Below are 23,137 nucleotides of genomic sequence, written 5' to 3' on the forward strand. Positions count from 1 at the left end.
ATGGATGAGCTCCAGCTTGGCCCACACTTGAGCCCCACCAGCTCTTGGTTCTCCCTCATTAACTGAGCCCAAAGCTGAGTTTGACTCCTGCACCTTTGAGAAGAGCATCCTAGCTTGCCTTGGAAGGTGTTGGAGATGAACCCTGTGGTCTGTTCCAGTAGTTACTGACTGTTGGAAACCTGATCAAGCTCTTTTTTATGTCACTAACTTGCAGTTTGCTCCTCTTCTGTGCTTAATTCCCAGGAACTTGGTAGCCTCTCCCCTTCAGATTATTTACACACACTGTGAAATGTTTACCTACCTCTTTCTGCTAAACTGAAAGGCCTATTTTTGCTTGCTGGCATTTTAGTCAGGATTGGTAGCGTTTTCTGTGCTGCTTACTACTTCTTTTTTGGCATGTTCTTAAATATTGCAGATCATTAACAATCTGGGTTTTAGAATCACATTTAAAAACAGAGAAATCAGCAAAAAATGGGGATGTTGCCTACCACTGCCACATCACTTCTCTCTTTCTACTTTCCCTTCCAAGACTTTTGACATCAAATACAGACCACTCCAATGAGGAGGGGAAGAGAAGCTAAGTTAATGACCAAGCAGTTCTGGGGAGGGGATGATAGAATCGTAAAATTGTTCTGGTTAGTTTGGTTGACTCCAACCATCAACCCAACCCCACCATCGTCATCAAACCATGGCTCCAAGTGCCAAGACCACAGGTTTCTTGAACACCTCCAGGGATGGGGACTCCACCACCTCCCTGGGCAGCCTGTGCCGATCCCTGACCACTCTTGCACCAAAGAAACTGTTCCTGATCTCCAACCCAAACCTCCCCTGGCACAATTTCAGGCTGTTGCCCCTTGTCCTATCACTTGTTCCTTTGGAGAAGAGCCCAATCCCCACCTCACTGCAGCCTCCTTTCAGGGAGCTGTGGAGAACAACGTGGCCTCCCTTTAGCCTCCTCTTCAAGCTGAGCAACCCCAGTTCTCTCAGCTGCCCCTCACCAGCCCTGTTCTCCAGACCCTTCCCCAGCTTCACTGCTCTTCTATGGACACTCTCCAGCCCCTCAATGTCCTTCTTGGAGTGAGAGGTCCAAAATTGAACCCGAGATTTGAGGTGTGGCTTTACCTGTGCAGAGTACAGGGGAACAATCACATCCCTAGCCCTGCTGGCCACACTATTCGTGATCCAAGGCAGGATGCCATCGGCCTTCTTGGCCACCTGAGCAGAGTGCTGGCTGCCCTGCAGTCACAGCTGCTTTGCAGACCAAGAAAAAGCCCAAGCAGGCGCTGGATTGTCCTGCAGTGAGCAGCTTGGCTTTCTGCCCCAGACTCCCTAATTACAGGCTGGCCTGAAGCATCCTGTTGTGAGAAACACCACTCAAACCTCCTAGCAAGCCTTGGGTTTAAGATGCATCTGCTCAAGATGCTTCCTCCCGCAAGCAGGGTGACCTGATTTGAGGCAAAGCATTTGGCCGGAGAACCCAAACGGAGACTGCAGTCACCCCGCCGAGGACGGAGCCTCTGCTGCACCACACCCTCTGTAACTCACAGAGCTCTTCCACCAGACCACAGCGGCTCCAGAGCCCTGCCAGACCATCCCAGCAGATCCCAAAGAATTCCCCAGAGAGACAAATATTTGCTTACTAATAAATCAGGGCAAGCAAAGCCCCAGCAAACGCCTCGCTGCCAAACGAAAGCAAAACTGCTGTCATCTCCCTGCTGCCAGCAAAAATACCCCACGGGACTCGACTAGGCAGGGAGACTGCAGAGAGGAAAGTCCCTCCAGATCCAAGATCAGCTCTCTGGCTTCAACTCAGGACATTTTATTCCAACACTGGAGAGAAATTATTACAGTGATGTTAACTTGCTTGGGTTACCCAGAGAGGCTGCCAGCATCAGCTAATGCAAAACTTCTGTGCTACTTCATGTTTGCAGAAAGACTTTGCCACCCCCAGACTGCTTCTCCTCGCTGGGCTGCTTCAGAGCACAGCCACGTTTGGAGAACCTCTCTGCTCACACAAGCACAGGATTCAGCACAAATGCCAACCCTTTACAAGGGCTTCCACTGCAGAGAACTCAGCCCTGGCTTTGCCTTCTCGCTCTCTCTTTCCCCCCAGCCTCATTTATTTATTTCAAGTATCACCAATCCCTTGCTTTTCTCTTCGAGCCTTTCCTACGTCCTGGCTGGCTGCAGATCCATCACTGGGGGGGTGAGTGATGGGTATCATTAGTCTTACATAGCTTAAGGAAATGGCAGCTGAAATCTTTCCTGCTGAACACACTTCACAGTTTGAAATCAGCCCATGAGGAAAATCTGCCAGAGCACCTCAATTGCCTCTTTTCTTTGCAAGCTGTAAAAATCAACTTTGTCCCAAAAGCAGGAGGGATAGGGACTTCCCACCACTATTTTCTACAAATAAGACTCCATGCCATGGGCATCCACACAGCAGCAGCAGGGAAGGCTCTAGATTCTGCCCCACCTCAGGGAGACTGTTTCACATAATCACAGAATGCCAGGTTGGAAAGGACCCCAAGGATCATCTGCTCCAACCTTCTAGGTGATGGAGCTGGCCCAGCACCCTGGCAGGCTGAGTCTTCAAACTGTCCAAAGAAAGGGTCTCCACTGCTTGCCTTGGGAGATGATTCCAATGCTAGGCTGACCCATGTCAACCCCTGCTGCACCCACGCAGCCTCACATAGGAGCAGCAGTGGAATTAGAGCAACACCCCTCATGTTGGGAAGAGCCCTCACATCCTACACGTTCTCCTGCTGCAACATTGAACATCACAGAATCCCAGCATGGTGGGGTGCGAAGGGATCTCTGGAGATCATCCAGGCCAACCCTCCTGCTCCAGCAGGGCATCCACAGCAGCTTGCTGGCATTGGAAGCTCTCCATACAAGGAGACTTCACAACTTCTCTGGGCAGCCTGCTCCAGGCCTCCAGCACCCCCACACCTAAAAAGTTTCTCCTCGTGGTCAGGTGGAACCTCCTGGGTTCCAGTTTGTGCCCACTGCCTCTTATCCTGTCCCTGGGAACCACTGAGCAGAGTCTGGCCGCAGCCTCTTGCTCCCCACAGCTCCTTTAGCTCTTGCTGAGCATTGATCAGATGCCCTCTGGGGCTGCTCTTCTCCAGGCTCTCAGCCTTTGCTCCTCACAGGGCTGCTCCAGGCCCTTCAGCATCTTTGTAGCCTCCTCTGGACTTCCTCTAGTATTTCCCTACCATTCTTGAATTGGGAAACCCAGAACTGGACCCCCAGGATGTCCTGTGGCTGGGCACCACTGACAAGAGTCTGGCCTCATCCTCTTGACTTTCACCCTTCAGATAGTAATCATCACTGAGAAGATCCCCTCTCAGGCTAAAATCTTCATTTAATTGGAAGTAATTTCATACAGAGAAAAGCAAGAACAGACCTCACAGACCTATGGTCCTCTTGTGCCCTTCCAGAGCCAGCACAAAACTCCTGGGACAGCAAAGGGACACAGGATGCTCACCTGGAGCTGAAAGCTCCTTGTGGGGGATGACAGAGCTGTAAGTGTTGGGTTTGGGGGGTTGCAATGCCCCCCAGAACGGAGCAGATGGCCTGTGAGGCGTGGGAGACTCAGGGGCCTGACCTGCTTTCAGCAGGGAGCCTTATTTGAGCTCCTCCTGGATGTGTGTGAGGCTCCTGCGTGGCAGGAGCATCAATCCCACTTCCTCACCCAGCCGGCCAGCCCTGTGTAGGTGTGAGAAACAAGGAAGTCTGCAGACTCCCCAAAAGAGACAGGGGGGAGGGAAATAAAATAAAAAAAAAAAATGGGTGTAAGATCTTCTTGAGAGACAGAGGAATTAAAGCAAAACCATAGCAACAAGTCCATCCACCTACCCAAACCACCCACCCACCACCAGTTTCATTTGCTGACGCACTTCAAAAAACAAGCTGGCTCCTACCCGGCTCTGGAAGGTGAGCAAGCCCTGAGAGCTCATTAAATTCCCTTCTCAGCTCCTCGTGTGTGCCTGCAGCTAGTGAGCAAGTGGGATATAAATAGAAGTTATATAACGTGGCTTTGTTGATTCCTGTGCTTACCAAAAAGGAAAAAAAAAAGAAAAAAAGCAGCATGACCTTGTTTTTCTGACTAGCTTGCCTCTGCCTGCTCCTGGAGGACTTCAATCCTGCCAGTGATCATCTGAAAAGATTAGCTTGGACCTGGATGCCCTAAAGAAGGAGGAGGAGAAATCAATGATTTACATCCCTGCTTTCTTATGGGATCAGGATGACACCGGAACGCCAAGAGGATCACCACAGGAGAGGTTTTGTGGTACCCAGCAACCAGCTCCCAAGGCTGGAGGACAAGCAGTGTAGCTGAACCCTGATGGAGAGCCTCTTTACTTTTTTTTCCACTCCATCACACAGACAGGCACCTCAAAACACCCTTACTGTGAAGAAATTCTTGACAGTGAGGGTGAGGAGGCATTGGAACAGGAAGGTTGTGGCTGTCCCCAACTTGGAGATGTTCAGGGCCAGGCTGGACGAGACCTTGAGCAACCTGGGCTGGAAGGAAGTTTCCCTGCCCATGGCAGGGGGTTGGGACTGGATGATCTTTAAGGTCCCTTCCCACCCAAACCATTCTGTGGTTCTATGAAAACTGAAGCATAAAATATTTTTTTTTTTTGCAAAAAAGCTGCCATGACAGAGGAACACTGATGGCCCCAAGAGACTTCAAAGAGTAGTATGAGATACAGCTCAAGTGGAAACACTTCATGGTATCATTGCAACCTTACCTCATCCACCCTGTTCTTGACCTCACCTATGCATCTTATTGCCCCCCAGAAAAAATGAAATTATCTCTGCGATAGAATGGTTTGGGTTGGAAGGGAGGCACAAAGGGAGGCAGCCACAACCTCCCTGGGCAACCTGTGCCAGTGTCTCCCCACCCTCGCTCTTAAGAATTGCTTCCTCATCTCCAGCCTAATTCTTCCCTCCTCAAGCTTCATTCCCTCTTGTCCTAGCACCACAAACCCTTGCAAACAGTCCCTCCTTGGCCATCCTGAGTCTCCTCACGTGCTGTGGATCAACAGAGCATCATGACATGGATTTCCTCAGCATCAATTTAATTACTAGTGCAGGCTCAGCACCTTGTTTTGAAGGTAACTGTGGCATGAAGGTGGCTCTGGGTTTGCAGCAAGATCAGTGCCCACAGCTGGAGGGGATGGGGGATGCTAGTCCTTAGCACATTTACTCCTTTTAATGTCACCTTCTGAAGGGACATACCCATCATGTAAAAAGAGTAATACTAATTATGGTGTATTTTAACCTGATAAAACCTTGTTAGATGGGGAAAGACAGAGGTGAGCACCCAACACATGCCAACAGCTTGCTGGGTTTGGATTAGGTTCCTGAACAAGAATCTTTAAAGCAGCAACAAAAGATGCAACATCCTCTGGCAAAGAATGCTGCCTGTTCTAAACAAAGGTAAGACATTTTAAGAGACTTGCTTCATCCACAACCAAAAATTCTCAAGGTCTCTTGACAACAGCTTAGTGACCCAGAGAGCCCCTTGCCTCTGAAGCACTTCCCATCACCTATGGTTGTGTGCTCACACATCCCTCTGACTGCTGCCAATGTTCTAAGCAGTAAGTCACAGACTCACAGAATGGTTTGGGTTGGAAGAAACCTTAAAGATCATCCAGTTGCAACCCCCTGCCATGGGCAGGAACATCTCCTACTAGACCAGGAGGATCTCAAAGCCTCATCCAGCCTGGCTTTAAACACTTTCAGACTTGGAGCCTCCAAAACTTTTCTGAGCAACCTGTTCCAGTGCCTCACCAACCTCATGGGGAAGAATTTCTTCCCCATGTCTAATCTAAATCTGGCTTCTTCCAGTCTGAATCTATCACCCCTCATCCTGTTGCTCCATGCCTTTGTCAGAAGTCCCTCTCCAGCTCTCCTGTAGCCCCCTTCAAACCTGCCCTAAGGTCTCAACAGAGCCTTCTTTTCCCCAGGCTAAGTAACCCCAACACTCTCAAGCCAAAGCCACACTTTTTTTGCACAGCCACATCTCAAGGGAGCCTCACACACCCATGGTGAGCTCCAAACCTCAGCTCAGCACACCACCAATTCACTCTCACCATGCCATGGTGGAAGCACAAGTCTGCAATCCACCACCACAGAACCCCTGGTGGTATCTTAAGGGCAATGATTTGAAACTGGAGCAGGACAGATTTAGGTGGGACATGTGGAGGAAGTTTTTCACAATGAGGGATGTGGTTGAGGCCCTGTCCCTGGAGACATTCAAGATTAGACTTGATGTGGCCCTGGGCAGCCTGACCTGGTTGGAGGTGTCCCTGCTGATGCAGGGGGGTTGGACAAGATGACCCTTGTGGGTCTCTTTCAACTGGATGCAATCTGTGAATCTTGAGCTGTGGTGGCCCCTGGTCTTTACCACATGCTCAGGATCTGCTCAGGAAAGGCAGATCCTCTGTGCAGAAGCAGAAACTCTACTCAGATGCCTTCAAGCCAGGAAGAAATCCCACTTCTTCCCTGATCAATAATCACCTTCCCTTTGGGTGCTGCCCCACATAATCTCATCCTCTGTGTCTGCAGCCCACTTGGGGAAGAAGTGTGGACAAAGGGGGAAAGAAGGCACCAAAGTGGTCACTCTTCATTACCTCAAGGGTACCCCTCAAAGAGCCACCTCACACTGATGCCATCAACCTCCTTTTACCTTCCCTGACTGCAAGCACCACGGTGTGCCTGTGGGGAACTCATCAGGCACCCTGGCTTGGGAGAAGATCCCTAATGAACCCAGCAGGCCAAAGTCTCCATGGAGAGGCAGTTATGTAAGGGACTTGACTTGCCACCAACTTCCCCAGACCAAGGAAACCTGAAAGTGCAGAGAGGTGAGGCAGAGCAAGGGGCACAGCCAGTCCTTGCTTAGCAGATGAGAGCTGAGCAGTGCAGGAGAAGTCCTCAGCAATTTCTTCCACTGTCACTCACTTGCCAAGGTCGCTCTCAGAGCGGAGAGCTCCCTGTGCCGCAGTGTGCAGGACTCAGCTCCCACCTCTCCTGAAGATGTGGGCTCCTCCTGCAGCCTGCCCAGCAGCACCACCTGCCCCTGCCCAGCAAGCTCTGGCACTGCTCCCCCCCAGCCAGCACCCCTGGGCACAGGTGCCAGGTGTCAACCAGCAGCAGCCAGCAGCCTGGGTGAGGGCATGCTCGCCCCTCGCTTTGGAGGGGAAGCTGGTGGGGCATGCCCCCAGGGCTGCTGGGTGCAGGAGTGCTGATGCCAGCCCTGTCTGCAGGAGGATGCTGAGGTTACATAAAGGACTGAAGGGGTTTATGTAATCCCCAGCTCACTCAGCTGCAGCCTCCTCAAGTTCAGTTGGTGTCCGGTGTTGACCCTGTGGTTCCACCTTGGCTCCTGCCCCCATCACCAAGGATTGCAAGCTGCCCACTGACAGCCACAGCTCCTGCTGAGCAGCAGCAATGAGCTCCCTGGGCATGGCCACCAGGCTTTCATCACCATCACTGGCACCAAAGCACCTGACACTGCTTCTGAGAAAATTCCTAAGAACCAAACCCAGGCAAGTTTCCATCTAGACAGCTCCACATGGGCAAACACAGAGTCACAGCATAGAGGGGTTGGAATGGACATCTAGAGCTCACCCAGCCCAACCCCCTGCTAAAGCAGGGCACCCACAGCAGCTTGCCCAGAATCACAATGGGAGCTTGGAAGCTCTCCACACAAGCAGACTCCACAACCTCTCTGGGCAGCCTGCTCCAGGCCTCCAGCACCCTCACAACAAACAACTTTCTCCTCCTGTCCAAATGGAACCTTCTGGGTTCCAGTTTGGCTTTCCAGATGTTTCTCCTCATGCCCCTATAGATAGGAAAGCTCTCTGTTCTTCTCCCAGAACAGTCAATTTATCACACCCACGTTCACCCCACAGCAAAACACAGCAGTGTGGAACCCAGCATCAGCTCACCCTCCTCCACAGCACCATAGAATGGGTTGGGTTGGAAATGAACTTAAACATCATCCAGTTCCAACCCCCTGCCATGGGCAGGGACACCTCCCACTAGCCCAGACTGCTCAAGGCCTCATCCAGCCTTCCACCCCTCCAGGGAGGGGACATCCACAGTCTCCCTGGGCAACCTGTTCCAGTGTCTCCCCACCCTCACTCTCAAGAATTTCTTCCTCATCTCCAGCCTCAATTTCCCTTTCCCAGCTCAAATCCATTGCCCCTCGTCCTGTCACTCCAAGCCCTTGGCAAAAGTCCCTCCCCATCTTTCTTGATAGATTTCCTAAGCCAAACTGGGAGGATTTTCCCTTGCTCTGCTTCTCCCCTACATGATTTCCCTTCACAACACAATCAGAATCCCTCCTGCCAATTACCATCAGGAACATTTCTAGATTTGCTTTTCTGCTCCAGTTGGCAACCACCTACTTTGCCTAGGCTGAGTGCTGGCCCTGCACACATCTCCTGGAACAGCAGCCCCTGTTTCAGCCATCTCTCCCCAAACACCACAGGGATCTGCCCTTCCAGTGAGGCTGCTGGGAGTTACCTGGCAACTCCCTTTTTTAACCATGATACAGCCATCACTTGCAAGCTCCTGGGTGCTAGTCCAAGCCTCCTGCTTCACTTGGAGCCCAAATCATTTCCCCTGTGAAAACCTGGTCAAGCAGGGGTGACATTTTTCTTTTATCTTTCCTTCCAAAAGCTTTGTTACATAACCTGTCCCTATCCCTCCAGCTGCCTTGACAAAAAGTTCTGTAGAGAGGAGGAATTAAGGCAACCAAGCTGGGGAGGGGGTCTGGAGAACAGGGCTGGGGAGGAGCAGCTGAGGGACCTGAGGTGTTTAGTGTGGTGAAGAGGAGGCTTAGCGGAGACCTCAATGCTCTCTACAGCTCCCTGAAAGGAGGCTGCAGTGAGGTGAGGCTTGGGCTCTGCTCCATAGGGTGAGGTGGTCTGAAATTGCGCCAGGGGAGGGTTAGGTTGGAAATTAGGAACAATTTCTTCGCTGCAAGAATGGTCAAGGATTGGAACAGGCTGCCCAGGGAGGTGGTGGAGTCCCCATCCCTGGAGGTATGCAAGAAACCTGTGGCCATGGCACCATGGCATCAAACCTGGGGCCACAAGATACAGTTAGTGGAGTCTCCTCAGCACACTACACTTATGAATATGAGCTCCTGGGTGTGTTAAAAGGCCTCTGAGCTCCCAGCATTAGCTGTAGGCACCCCAAGTCATTTGGTTCTAAAACATTCTGTACTCAGAGCAGCCAACACCAGAGGCCCCTCCCAGCCCTTCACTGCCGCATCAGCAGGTCCACACACCGAGTCACTGCTGGCTGCCCAGAGCATTCCCTGAAGGTAAAGACAACCACCAAGCACTTCTTCCTGAGTGGGAAAGGATGGGGAATGCCCTGGTTTGTGGAAACAACATCTAGAATGGCAAGAACGGAGAAGAGAAGCTGGCAGGGCTGTACGGCGTGGATGGGAAAGCATCACCCCAGCAGCCAGAAGCATCCTGTGCCAACAGCTCAGTCCTCACCACACTCCTCCCTCTCTTTTTGGTGAAACAGCTCCCTCCTGGATGAAAGAGATGTCTTTGGAGATGGATCTCAGATCGATTTCCCTGTTTGTTCTAGCCAGCTGAGCTAAAGAATCCTCTCCTAGCACTGCCTGGCACCCAGAAGGCAGTGCCTCTCCTCAGGCCATTAGCACAAGCAAAGGATCTCTCCACATCAGGCTGCAGCAGAATTTGTTTTCCCTTCCAGCCTGACAGTCTGAGGTTACCTGAGGCTCCCTGAGAGCTGGGAAGATGAAAGCTCAGCATCCTTCATGTTGGAGATGAGCAGGAAATTGAAAGGAGTGACTCTCCCCAAGGAATGTTAATCCTGTCCTTGCCGTTTAAGGTGAGATGGGATTGTCAACACTCAACTCCCACTTGGTCTTTTGCAAAGAAGTTTCACTCCAGAGCATATCCACAGGGTAAGAAAAGGGGACACACACACACACACACTGACTGCAGAGAGAGGGAAGGAGCCCCAAAACGTTCCCTCTCCTCTCAAAGGAACACAAGAGGTGCTGCTGCCGATCTAGTGCATTGTTTAGCACAGAATTCCAGGTTGGAAGGGACCCCAAGGATCATGTGGTCCAACCTTTCGTTTATCCAGAATGATCAACTATTCAGGATTCACCCTCACACTAGACAGATCTCACCATGTCTAGTGGAGATGGTGGACAGAAGGTTGATGATCTTAGAGGTCTTTCCCAACCCTAATGATTCTATGCACTACTGCCCAGGAGTCATAGGGCTGCTCTTCTGCACACCTCTGCTCAGGTTTGAGCCAGGCCTTTCCTGTGGGATCCAATCTGTTTGCACTGCCAGGCTGCTTTTCTATCACTTCAACCATCCTGGGAGCAGTGGGCCACATCTGGAAGATTCTCTGAATTCTCATTGCCAAAGCTCTTCTGAAAACACTAAGGTGTTTGGAGTACTTTAATGTTCCGTAGCAGCCTAGTTGAGAGGTGTCCCTGCCCATAGCAGGGAGGTTGGAGCAGATGATCTCTAAGGTCCCTTCCAACCTGAGCTATTGTAGGAGTCTAGGCTGCAGTATCACATCCTAAGCCTAAATCTGTGGCTATCTCCCTACATTTGAGTCTATCACTTCTCCAAGTGACAGGAACAACCTACAAGCCCCACCTTCTCCAACGAGTCACCAATTTCTGTGTTCAGACACCAAACACTTCAGTGGGGACAGGAAAGGGACAACACTCTCTGGAACAGCTACACACAAAGGCCACTGCCCAAGACAGAACCAGGCTGTCTGCAAACAGAACACATGCAAAGCCAAAAGAACAAGAGATCAGATGCTCTAGAATCTTTTTTTCATGCTTGGTTTGCCCTAACAAGGTTTTACTTTCAGTAAACTTGACTTTCAGGACAACAGCAGAGGTCTGGAGTTAATTGCTGGTTTGAATTCCAGCCTGAAATGCAATTCAGGTCCCTGGGCATGTTGCAGTTGCTTAACCTTGCTTACAGGAGCAGTCCCATAACTCATGCCACAAAACTGTTTTGTTATACATTCCTCTATCTTGCCCTGGGAAGCAGCTCAATTACCCAGTGCCCAGCAAACATTTCATGAGCTCACTTTTGCATAGCAGACACTGATATTTTCCTTAATTACAGGTCAAAGACCATTAAGTCATTTCCCCTCCCACCTCCTCAATCTCCTCAAGTTTCCTGGATTTCACAAAAACACTTCCCTTCCTGACATGTTCTTAGTTAGAAGCTTGAAGTTTTCCATTTCCCTACCTGTATTGTGGTGTTGCCACCTTCCAGAAGGGCAATGGCTAGCAGGATGCTCTCATGGAAGACTCTGTCACTGGTGGCATTCATGATGAGATCTATGACCAGGTTGGATGCCCCTTCTTTATCCAGGTGACACTGGACATCTGCCAAACTCATCTCACCTCGGCTCATCGAACTCGATCCGGAGCTGCCTCCTGCAAAGGTGATGATGAGAAACAGGCTGAGATTCCAACCTCACCACCCTCTGGTGAGCGCTCCTCTCTTCTGGTTTAAATTGTTAACCTAGCCTGGATGATGTACAGATGTTCAGTAACAGTGAGGAACTCAACTTCCTTGCATCTCCAAGGAAGAGTTTGTAGCTTCGAGCACATCTTGGGCATGTTGTAAGGTGGGCACTCAATGTGGCTTTAAGATGTGGAAGCCTGCAGGAGGTGGTGTCCTAGGGGAGGACAGCTTGAGCTGGCAGCGGGGAATGAATGGCCACTGCCACTGCTGCCTTCATTAGCAGCTGAAAGCAGAAAGAAGGCTGGGGTACGGCAGTGTCCCCATCACTTGAGATTTTCAAGGTGTAGTGGGGCAGGCTCTTAGATGACCTCAGGGAGGCTCCTTTGCCATGAAAGGCTGGGCCAGATGGATCTTTGTGGAGGTCCCTTCCAACCTGGAGTGCTGTGTGATTGGAAGAGGACTCTGGAAACATCAAGGACTCAGGGACACAAAAAGAGGCAGAGGTTCTGCAGGACCAGAGAGGGGATAGAGAAGAGACAAGTTCCAGAGGATGGCAAAGCCAAGAGACTTAGTGAACACCATGGAGGAACAGACCAAGCAAAAGAAGCAACCAAGGGTTTGTGGAAGAGGCAAGAACGGAAGCAGAATGCTCTAGAAAGCAGAAGGAATATGGCAGCAGGCAGCACAGCACAAGGACTAACAAAAGAGACATCAGCTTGGCAAAAGAGGGAAGGAAACTGGGGGCTTGAGGGAGGTTTTGATTTCTAATCAGGTCTGCTTTCAACAGGCTCACCACACACTAGCTTTGCTTTGAAGAGGCAGAACCCAGCTGAACTGGGTTTTGACAAAAGGTGCTGGACATAACTGCTTTAGGAAAGGTCTCAAATTCAATAAACTGCACTCAGACTCCAAATTTTTGCTCATTCTATTCCCCCACCTCTCCGGAACACAACAAAATTTCAGATATGGCTTGCTTCAGATATGGTTAATAACCTGACATCCTTTTTTCCTGTTTCTTATTGCAAATATTGAAGTCAATCAAGTTTTCAAAACAATGTCCACTGAAAGCAGAGTCACTCAACTCCAGCCAACTCAGGACAGCCTCTGGAAAGAACAAACAGCTCTGCCTGCTTAGTTTAAAGCACTCAGAAGAGCACTGCTCTCATCCACACGAGGAAAAAGCAGTTGACTAAAAGGTTTAGAACCAGGACAGCAAAACTGCTCTCAGCCTAAAGTGGAGTCCCTCAAGGAGAGCTGAAAACACGTTGGGAGTTTCTACAGCCAGGAGCAACATGCAAGCAGGACTTGTCCTCATCCAGTGGAAGGCATTTCAGAGGACAGAACAGTGGGATGGGGTGGTGGGAAAAGCCCTGTAAGAGACCAGGTTGTCAGGCAGACAGCATCTGGCAGGGCAGGTGACACAAAGCATGGATGAGCAGAGGCATGTCCTACCTCCTGCCCCAGCTTTGCTGGCTCCTCCAGCAGCCAAGGGGCCATTGCCGAAGGTGGTGAGGCTCTCCCTCCGTCCCGCCGGGCGAACGTTGCCGTAATAACGGTTGACCAAGACTTGCCTGAGTGCCTCACCCTTGGTTCAAAGAGGAGAATGAAATCAGGATGTGAGCTTCAGCAGGAAACAAATCACTAATGCTGAGTAGCAAGGGGGTTGCTGTTATCTGTCTACTTGGAACAAGGGAGAGGGAAGCAAAACCCTGGAGACGTGGAGAACCCCCCCACTGATGTGTGCTTGGGTAGAATGGGACACTAAGGAGGGTCCTCACAGGGCTCAAATAAGATTATGGGTCTCAGGAACAGCTACAGTTCAGATTGTGTGTAAATACAGACAGCTTTAAGTCTCAAAGAGGGTGGGGTTTTTTCTAATTAACTCCTACCTTGGCCTAAAATGTAAAAAGTGCTAAAAAGAAGAGGGGAGATTGAGACTGAGGATGAGGAAGAAATTCTTGAGAGTGAGGGTGCGGAGACACTGGCACAGGTTGCTCAGGGAGGTTGTGGATGTCCCCTCCCTGGAGGTGTTAGATGAAGCCTTGAGCAACCTGGGCTGGTGGGAGGTGCCCCTGCCCACAGCAGGAGATTGGAACTGGATGAGCTTTAAGGTTCCTTCCAACCCAACCCATTCTGTGAATGCACAAAAGCTGCATCTGCACAGCACCAACACAGAACGAGGAAGAGGATTGAAGACGTAGCACCATTAGGAACGGCGTGGGGAGGGAGCAATCCACCTTCCCAACCCTGCCCTATTCTGCCTGCTCAGTGTTGCAGGCTCTGCTCCTTCCTCCCCTGCACCAGCAGCCACCGCGCGAGCGGAAACCCGAGCGCTCCCCGCTGCAGCTCTTTGTTCCCAGCAGCCCTGCTGGCAGCTGCCCGCTCACGCCAGCAGTCAGCATCCCAGCACATGAGCCTGCAGACACCGCAGGACACAGGTCCTCAGATAACCCCCAGACACCCGGGGCGGGGGAGCACCCAGCACGGCCCGCCGCGCACGTGCCGCTGCCGCCAGCCGCCTCCCAGCCTGCATGGGAACGGCTCCCACCTCAGGCCTTACAGGAATTCTCATCACCCAGGCACACAGACTCCCCTGGTGGATTAACACCTTTGTTGTTGTCCTTGTTAATAAGTTTTTTTGGGGGAAAAAAAACATACATAACTGGTGGTGATTTGAAATAGGAGCTACTAATGGCAGTGCGCTGGGACGAGACCAGTAGCACCTGGAAGCAGTGGGGGGCAGAAAGGGGTCAAAAACAAAAACCCCAAAAGAATAGATTTCTTTTGTCTTCATCATTACTATCTACCCAGGAATAACGTCATATTAAAAATCAGAATCACCCAAAGTAATCTTGTTGGTCTCCACTGGCAACTCAAGTTGCTCTCCACTCAAGAAACAAGAGCCTGACACTGATTCCTAGCTGTATTTCAAACTGAATTACTCTGCCTATGGCATCCAAATGTCACTATCTAGGAGGTTTCCTGTATGAGCTGTCATGCAAGGGAAGCCTGAACCTTTTAAACTTTCACCAAAGGTCTTTAAGACACAAATAAAGGAAATGGAATAACAGAGAAGTGCATTAATTGCCTCATACAAGACTCCAGCACCACCATGGCCACACTGCTTTTGATAGGAAGCATGAGAGGGAGCTCAGAGAAATCCTTGTATCCCACTGTGCTAGAAGGACAAAAACTTGCCTGGAAATGAAGAGTTCTTTACCAGATTTCAGAGTGGAGAATCCCAACAGCTGTCTGCAGCTGGTCAGGGATCACAGGGCTGGTGTTAACATCAGGGCTCCCACCAATGCTTCTTGTCAGATCTGAGTGAATCAAAACCTGTTCCTATAGATTGTTGGCATGGAAGCTGCAGCACAGGTGCTGCATTCTATGGAGTCAGAGGGAGAAAGGGGCACACAGGAAGGAGATGAGATGTAAAATAAACAAAGAAAGCTTTCCAAGCAGCTGCTTCCTAAGGTCCCCAAAAACAGGGGAAAAAAAGGCAAGGCAAGCTGCTTTGGAAGCAGCAGCAGCTGATGAGCACTTCCCCAAGGGGCATACGCTTCCCATCACCGCCTGGACCAAGTGCTGAACACGTAGGAGAGGCAGGAGACTCAACTCAAGAGCTTAGCAAATTCTTCTCCCAGAGGAGCTGCTCTGAGTGGCAGTGACACCAGTGTTTAGTACACGATGTGGTGGTGATTCAGCCACCGTGCTGCTCTCAGTCTGGCAGCTAAGGAGGGCTGCATGACAGAACAAGGCCAAGCCAGACAAAAAAGCCCAACCCCTTCTACATCTTCCTTCTACAGGTGGAGATTAGCAAGGCAGCTTGATAGCCATGAGCTGCAGGCCAAAAAAGCAAGTTATAATGGAGTTCTCACATCACCTCTTGCCTCTCTCACGCTATAGGAAGGGAAGAAATGTTCTACACTGAGGGTGGTGAGAGCCTGGCCCAAGCTGTCCAGAGAGGTAGGAGATGTCCCATCCCTGGAACCATTGCAGGTCAGGGTGTCTGGGGCACTGAGTCACCTGATTTAGTTAGGGATGTCCCTGCTGACTGCAGGGGAGTTTGGTCTGGATGATCTTTAAAGGTCCTTTCCCACCCAAACCAGTCTGTGGTTCTGTTCTGTGCTTCTCTCCTACTAACCTACTGGCAGCTGTCACACAGACTGGCTTTTAAACCCAGTGCTGTTCAGCATTTCTACAGGACCAACAACACACATCCAACAGCAAGAACTGCTGAACTCCACCTCCTCCTCAATTCAGAAGGATACCTACAGCTCCTGGAAGTGCCCCTGGACTTTACTTCTGGTCCACTGTGGAGCTGAAGGCAACTTGTATTGCATGGTCAAAATCTTTGGGGTGAGTGTAGAGACCAGGAGCTCCTGCTTTGAGGACAGACTTCTGGCTGCCTACAGGAGCTAGCAACTAGAAAACAGCAGTGGGATGACAATGTTGAACATTTGCTGTTTCTAGCCTGGGACAGTTCTGATCCATGGCTCTGGAGCTTGGGCAATCCACCTTCACCAGCACTTCCAGTTCTAGCTAGGAAGGAAAACTTAGTTTCCTACAAACTGATTTGCTGTGTTAGCTAACGAGTACAAGGAGGAAAGTAGAGGGGAGAGGAAAAAAAATAAAAAAGAAAAGTGGTATTTAAGCAATGTTATAATTAATTCAGCTGCAATGCTTGGCTCCAGACCAGTTCTTTAACCATCCTGTTGCTGTTGTACACCACTTTGATGGGTACAGTATGCAAACAAATATCAGATGTTTGGCAGCAAGGAGAAAAATCAAATATGCTACAGAGGGGGGAAAAAATACCCAACAAACCCAACAGCATTTGGGTTCATCTGCATCCACCAGCAAGGTAAACTAAGAGAAGCAGAGAAAATTGTTCTGCACTTCCCAGTCGAGCAGATGCAACACAAACCCTGCTCAAGGGGCATCACAACCCTGTTAAAAGCCCTGAACCAGAGAATCTTTGGTAATGTGCAAGAGTGAAGCAGTTCTAAGCTGCTGCTTTTCTGCTCCCAGCTACAAGAGCAGGAGAAACAGAAATGCATCATTAGTGTTGATGTTGCAGCTTGGCTCTTTCTGAAGGAGGTGAGCCCAAAGCAGCCGAATTCCACAAGCACTCCTTAACCTCCCTTCATAACTGTGTGATCACCACCAAAAGGGAGTGCTTTGAAAGGGTCACCAGACTAGACCAGGATTTGAGGTTTACTTGGGAGAAGCCAAGCTCTTGCCCCTTTCACTGAATCCAAGAGGAGGTGCTCCAGCACCCCATTTTGGAAGGGTGATCATTTCAGATGTTCCAAGAGACCAACAGCAAGCAGTTGCCCACAGAAGTTGCTGACATGACTTCACTGTGTAAAAGGAAAAGGTAGAGGATTAGTTCTGAACATGCTTAACTGCTGTACATACCCTTCTATGATCCTCCAGTTGCCTCTGGGGTAGACTTTGATCAAGCTCCTGCTGCACGTGCAGAGATTTCATTGTAAGGCAGAACAACACTACAGAGACACTAACATCTTTGCACTGATGGACAATATTAAGGGAGATCACAGCTGGAAGGCATGGGGGGGAAGATGAGGAAGACCAACTGACAAGCTCTCTGAACAGAACATCTGCCCTCCATGAGCTCTGGCAGCACTGCACCAGCCTGCTGGGCAGACCCCCTGGCATGCACCTGTGCCCACACACTCTCATGGGATTCAGGAAAGACAAATCTGTCTAAGGGGAGCTACCAGGAAGGCATAAGAGCTGAGAACTCCAACCATGCATGCCCATGCTGACATGTACACAGACACACACAAACACCCCAGCCACTCCTGCTGCAGCTGCAGGTATTTCAAGGGATCTGACTGTGGTCAGCAAAACTCTTTTGAGACTGGAGAGCCTCTGACAAAACCTGGGGGGATTTCCCCTTCCAGTGCCATGGACTCCACTCATTGACTGGATGGAGTCCCTTGGCACATGCCCATTTCCAAATCAAATCTTATTTCAGATATCATCTACAGGAAGCAAATTTTCAGGAGTGGATCTTCCATTTTGTACACTGAGGAGCTGCTGCTTTAAAGCCTTCTGAAAACATTTAGGAACATCCTCCCAAACATCTCAAAGTCATTCTATGACCACTCAGACTTCCAGGTTACATTGAAACACTACTTTACACACACAACAAACCCCCAACAACTTACAAATACAAGGTCTGAACTACCACAAACTGTGGGGTTTTTTCAATTCATGATTTCAAAACATTTACCATCTTCAGATTTCTATAGCTCAGAACATCAACACTGCCCTAGATTTGTGTGGTTTCAGTTGGGTTTGCACTGATACAGCACCCAGTTGTATCACCTCCCAGGGCCACCTCTGGATGTCTCATTAATCTGAAAACAATTTGAAGGTTCAGAAGTTCTTAAATCTTCATTTTGGCAAAGAATCTGCCTCATGTGAACTAGTGCTGGACCATCTGATGAAGGAGAAGTGCCTACATACCCAATCCCCTACAGAGAGAGCAACCCTGAGATGTGATGCCCACCCAGTCTTTCTGGATACCCCATTCAAAGCCAGGTTGGTTGGAACTTCGAGCAGCTTGGTCTGGTAGAAGGTTCCCATAGCAGGGTGTTGAGTTTGGATGACCTTTAAGGTCCCTTCCAATCCAAACCAGTCTATGATTTTAACAGGGAACATCCAGCTGCTGTGGGCTTGAGCAGCCTTCTGAGGCCCTGAGCAGCTGAGTCTGGCTGAGAGGTGCCCCAGCCCATGGCAGGGAAGTTGGAATGGATGATCTCCAAGGTCCCTTCCAATCTAAGCCATTCTAGGATTCCACTAACTCATGCTGGCACCTCCATTTCCTTATCAAAGTCTGAAGTGAGGTAAGGGAAATCCCAACTGTGTATCAGGAGGCAAAGTCTCACTTTGCCAGTGCAGGGGGATTTGAGAGGAGACTTCCCAAACATTGCCCCTCTCAAAAGCTAAAGGGAACGGTTGCAAGACCTGCACTAACTTGACCTGGTTCCAACACTTGTCCTTTGGCTTCCTTTGTCCAGGCACATTTCTTTGGGCCTGCTTTCCAGGCTTTTCCCATATTTTCAGCCTGGTGTTGTACTGGATGAAACCACTTTGAGAAATCGCTTTGTGAGTCAGCATCTAGCAGCACGCAGGAACAACACGTTTCACAAGGGGGAGGGAGGGGAGGGAAGGGGATGTTGAACCAACAAGACACTCCACTACTCCAAAAAGCCACCAATATTTGCCTGCTGGACAAATATAGGTGGGTGGCACACACCTCTACAGGGCTTTCCGTTTCGGGAGGCTGCGGCAGCTGGTTGAAAGTAAAATGCAGAGAAATTAGTCACCCGCCAGGGACCCTTCACCCCAACAGCAAGCCAGTGGTCAGCACTTCAGGGAAAGGAGCTAAGCAAAGCACTCTCCACTCCAGCTGAATCATCACCAACTAATTACAGCCATCTTTAGTGTTTACACCCTCCCAACCCCAGTCTGACAACAGAGCAGGCATCCTTTGATCATCCCCAAGTAACTTTGCGTCAAGGCAGGAGGCACAAGCGATAAAAAGCTGCAGTTCTGCAGGTGCAGAAATGCACTTTGGGGCAGCCTGCTTGGACCAGGAGAGAGGGAGAGGAAGGCAGGGCTGCATGTCACAGCAAGGCAGCAGCCTTACCATGTTAGGTTTACGAAACCAACAAACCAACCCAAACTTCTGGTGGCTTCTCATCCATCAACACATTTTTCTTGAGATAAAAGCCAGAGCAGCAAACATGAGCAATGAAATACAAGGCTGAAGGGTGACAGCTTCTCAGATTGAAAATGAAGATGAGCAGCTCGGACCTAGTAGAGCTCAGACACACAACAGAGAGCTAAACAGTCAAATGGAGCTGCCTGCTTCGTAGTGGGCAAATTGATCGAGCTTCTCAGCAACAGACACTAAGGAGGACTCGGACAATACAGCAATACCACAGCAATTGGCCACTCACTGCCCACCTCTGCCCAGAGGGCACACCGACCAGACACACAAATCAGGCACAGGCTGGGAGAGTGACCATGGGGGTTTAACCTAACACCTGCTGCTGCAGCTTAGGGAGGGGAAGGACTCAAGATCCACAAGTTTGAAATAGGGAGAGCCTCTGCTTCCCAGAAAGGAGCTAGGCACTTCCCCCACCCCGCTCCGTGGGCAGGGGCTCCTTGGCCAGGAAGAAGCCTCCTCCGTTCCTCTCCTAATGGACTTTCCTCCTGGCTCATTCACACGGCCTTTGGTACGCCATTTCCTTGCATTGTCACCACTCTTGGAACCCTCACAAGCATGCAAACCATTCCTCTCTTGGTCAAAATTGAGGCAGGATCTAAAGTTAACAGGAAGGACCTCATTTCTTGCAGGAGAACAGGGAGTTCCTGCAGAGCCCCCCCACACCTCGTGCACCCATGCTGCCCATAGGCTGGACACGCCGTGATCAAGTCATTAGGGAGTCTGGGCACGTTGTTCTGACTGCAGATACTGCCTGCACAACTTGCTTCAGAGCACAGCAGAACATTTCTCCCTTAAGCAGCCAAGAGCAGTCAGGGTTTGTGTTGCCTTGCAGGGGAAATTAGGTACCTTCCTTCCAGGGGAGGCCAAAGCTGGCAGGACAAATGGACGTGCCTGCCACAAGATAACACACAGGACTTTGGATTCCCAGTGCAGGTTTCCTTGTTCCCTCAGGGAAGCTGGACTAGATGACTTTCAAAGGTCCCTTCCAACCCAAACCATTCTCTGATTCCCAGGCTTATACCATGACCCCAAATTAGATCGAACACGGGTGTACATCCTGGGGCTGAAAGCCAGAACAGATGAAGAATCAGCATGAAATTAGTTTGATCTTTCTGTCTTAAAGAGGGAAAAAAAAGACATATACCAGCTAGCAGATTCCTTTGCCTTCCCACCAGAGCACAGACAGCTTTTATAAACAGATCAGCATGTTAGAACCAGCTCCACAAACTCATTTGCAAGCAAAAGCTACTGCCCTGGGCAATGCTCAGATGGAGCATTTTCAATAAGCAGAGCCTTCAGCAATCTTTCAAGCAGGAATAGAAGCTCCAAACACTCCAATTGTTACTGAATCAAAATGGGTTAAAAAAGCAAAGAATTGCTGAGCTGTAGCTACTCTGCTTCACTTTGCACTATCCCACAGTGCAGAGATTGGTGCCACAAGTGCCTGCTCTACCAAGGGGCCCATAGATGTCTGCTCAACTAGAAGGAGGTGGGCAGCGGGGTGTGTGGTTTCCAGCTGGTTTGCCACCAAAACCACAAGACACTGGGCAGGGATTTCAAGGTGAAAAGCAGCAGCTGGCCTCTTGTCAGCTGTTTTTCATGGACCTCATCAAAAACATCTCCAGGTCCCTTAGAGGTGCCAACCCTGGGGTGAACCCTCTCACTCTAAGGCAACCTGGGGAAGTGTTAAATAAAAGCAGATTTACTTTTGGATCATATTTAGGAATATATTTTAGGAATTTCTGTTTTAGGAAAAAATTCTTTGTGGCAAGGGTGGGAAACACTGCAACAGGTGGCCCAGGGAGGCTGTGGATGTCCCCTCCCTAGAGGTGTTCAAGGCCAGGCTGGATGAAGCCTTGAGCTGGTAGGAGGTGTCCCTGCCCATGGCAGGGAATTGGAACTGAATGATCTTTAAGGTTCCTTCCAACCCAAACCACTCTCTGAGTCTATGATCCCCATGTGCTGCAATGGTGAAACATCAGCTGATGCTTTAGAGGAGGATTAAACAGGGTGGGAGAGAACTCAAGCACCATTTTTGCTAGATTTCTTCTGATTCCATGCACCTCAGCTCTCCACCTGGAAGAAAAGTGGTGGTTTGAGGGCTGGGAGATTTCTGAGGACTGCAGAATTTTGAGACACTTCAGTAAGAGCAGCCAGGTGAACATCACAGTGGTTGGACTCAATGATCTTAGAGGTCATTTCCAGCTGAAACCATACTGATTCTCCGATCAGCAGCAAAAGTTCTTTTAACTTGCTGTGCAAACCCCCTCAGCCCTTCCTCTGAACTTTCCATTCCCTCAAGGCTGGCAAGCAGACCCCTCATCATTAGCTGTAACAGGAGAATGACAATTTCTGTGCCCTGGTGGTGACCGCAATGCTTCTAGCATCCATTTCCCCAACACTCTGCTTCCCAGAATGGTCTTTATCTGACTTTTGAGGTAGGTGGATGCACCTACCTCAAAAACCACCAAAGCAAGTGACAGCTCAGCTGTGAACTGATGACATCTCAACTTAGGAGGGATGGGAGAGCTTTCAGTCCTTTTCCTTTATGGTTTGGAGGAAGGGCTAAAAGCTTTCCTTTCATTTGCTTTCAAAGCAACTATCAAGATGAAAAGTTGTTCATGTCTGTCTTCCACAGAAAATCCCAACCCTGAGCATTGTGCAGAAAAAGTTGGAAACAGTCTGAGGAAATGCAGAAGGATTTCCATTCAGGTTTAAAGCCTCAGGATTGCTTTTCTCAGGGTTCTTTTTAAACTATGTAGCAAACATCCCTAAAAGGGCTTGAAATGCATTGAAAAAGCAGGTGGAGAACCCAGTTCATGTAGATTTGGTCTCCTCCAGATAAGTAGCTTCAGCCAAACAGGATGGAAAACATCCTCTACTGTCATACTACAAATGGGGGAGGAATCGTCTTATCAGGAATCATCTTATCAGTGTGTGAGCACTTGCAAAACCCTCATCCTTTTCTTTTCAGCCTCAAAATTTGGAATTTTGACAAAACAATGGACAATCCAAGACAAGGTCCTCCACTTTAGGCCACCTCTGAGTTCCAAGGATTGAGATGTGACCAACCTCAGACTGGCTGAACTTCCATGGGCTGATGTCAGCTGCCCACATTGCCTTTAGGTCTTTCTCCAAATGCCCCTAAAAATCAGGTAGGGAGGTGACCAGCTGATGCCAGGCAACAGTAAGCTGACACCTGTCCTGGGAGGCCTTCACGATCCACACTGAGCATTCTGAAGAAGCTTAGTCAAGCTAGACTGATCTGGCTCAGCAGGGAAGCAGTGGTGAGAAATGAGATGCCCTGCGCTAAGCAGGAAGTTTGGCTCAATTCTTGAGTGGTCCCTTCTGATCCTGAAATCTGTGATTTTAGGAACTAACCCAACTCCGTGTTAATTACTGGGGGTGAGGTGGGGACAGAGGTGGCACAGAAGAGGAAAAGAAGAAGGGAAAAACCCCAACTACAGAGTCAGTCAGCCAAAGATCACAGGAAGCTTTTGATAGCTTGGTTATGTGCTAAGATGCAAAGAACTAGAGGAAAGATCTCAGATGTTTTACTGTGAAACCACTGCCCACTGCCTCAGCTCCTGCATGACCATCTCCAGGATCAGCTGGAGCTCCAGCAGGTGTTTAGGAAGAATCCTGGTGTTCCACTGGGATTGGTTGTTCAGAAAGTTCTGGAAGTCCCTTTCCAGTTTTTCTTCCCTCCCTTTTTTCAGTTTCTTCTCTGTTCTCCTTGCAATGCATTCAGTGAAGTTCTTCCTTGCAGGACACAGAGCTAAAGCCCCACCTAATCTCACCCATGCCAACAGACCAGAGCACAAACTATGTTGCTGTCCTTTCATGACTCCTC

The 23,137-nt window shown here is 49.7% G+C and overlaps 1 protein-coding gene across 1 annotated transcript in view; it reads right to left on the reverse strand.

The window, feature by feature from the left end:
- ITPR1 (inositol 1,4,5-trisphosphate receptor type 1) overlaps positions 1–23,137 on the reverse strand; it is a 183,029-nt gene that overhangs the window by 56,756 nt on the left and 103,136 nt on the right. The window contains exons 34-37 of the mRNA XM_054387579.1: positions 18,808–18,843; positions 16,938–16,985; positions 12,969–13,101; positions 11,295–11,485 (exon numbers count right to left, since the gene is read on the reverse strand). Coding sequence (XP_054243554.1) covers positions 11,295–11,485; positions 12,969–13,101; positions 16,938–16,985; positions 18,808–18,843 — 408 coding nt within the window. The remainder of the gene's footprint in view (positions 1–11,294; positions 11,486–12,968; positions 13,102–16,937; positions 16,986–18,807; positions 18,844–23,137) is intronic.

This window comes from Indicator indicator, chromosome 15, assembly GCF_027791375.1.
Source record: "Indicator indicator isolate 239-I01 chromosome 15, UM_Iind_1.1, whole genome shotgun sequence".
Lineage (NCBI taxonomy): Eukaryota > Metazoa > Chordata > Aves > Piciformes > Indicatoridae > Indicator > Indicator indicator.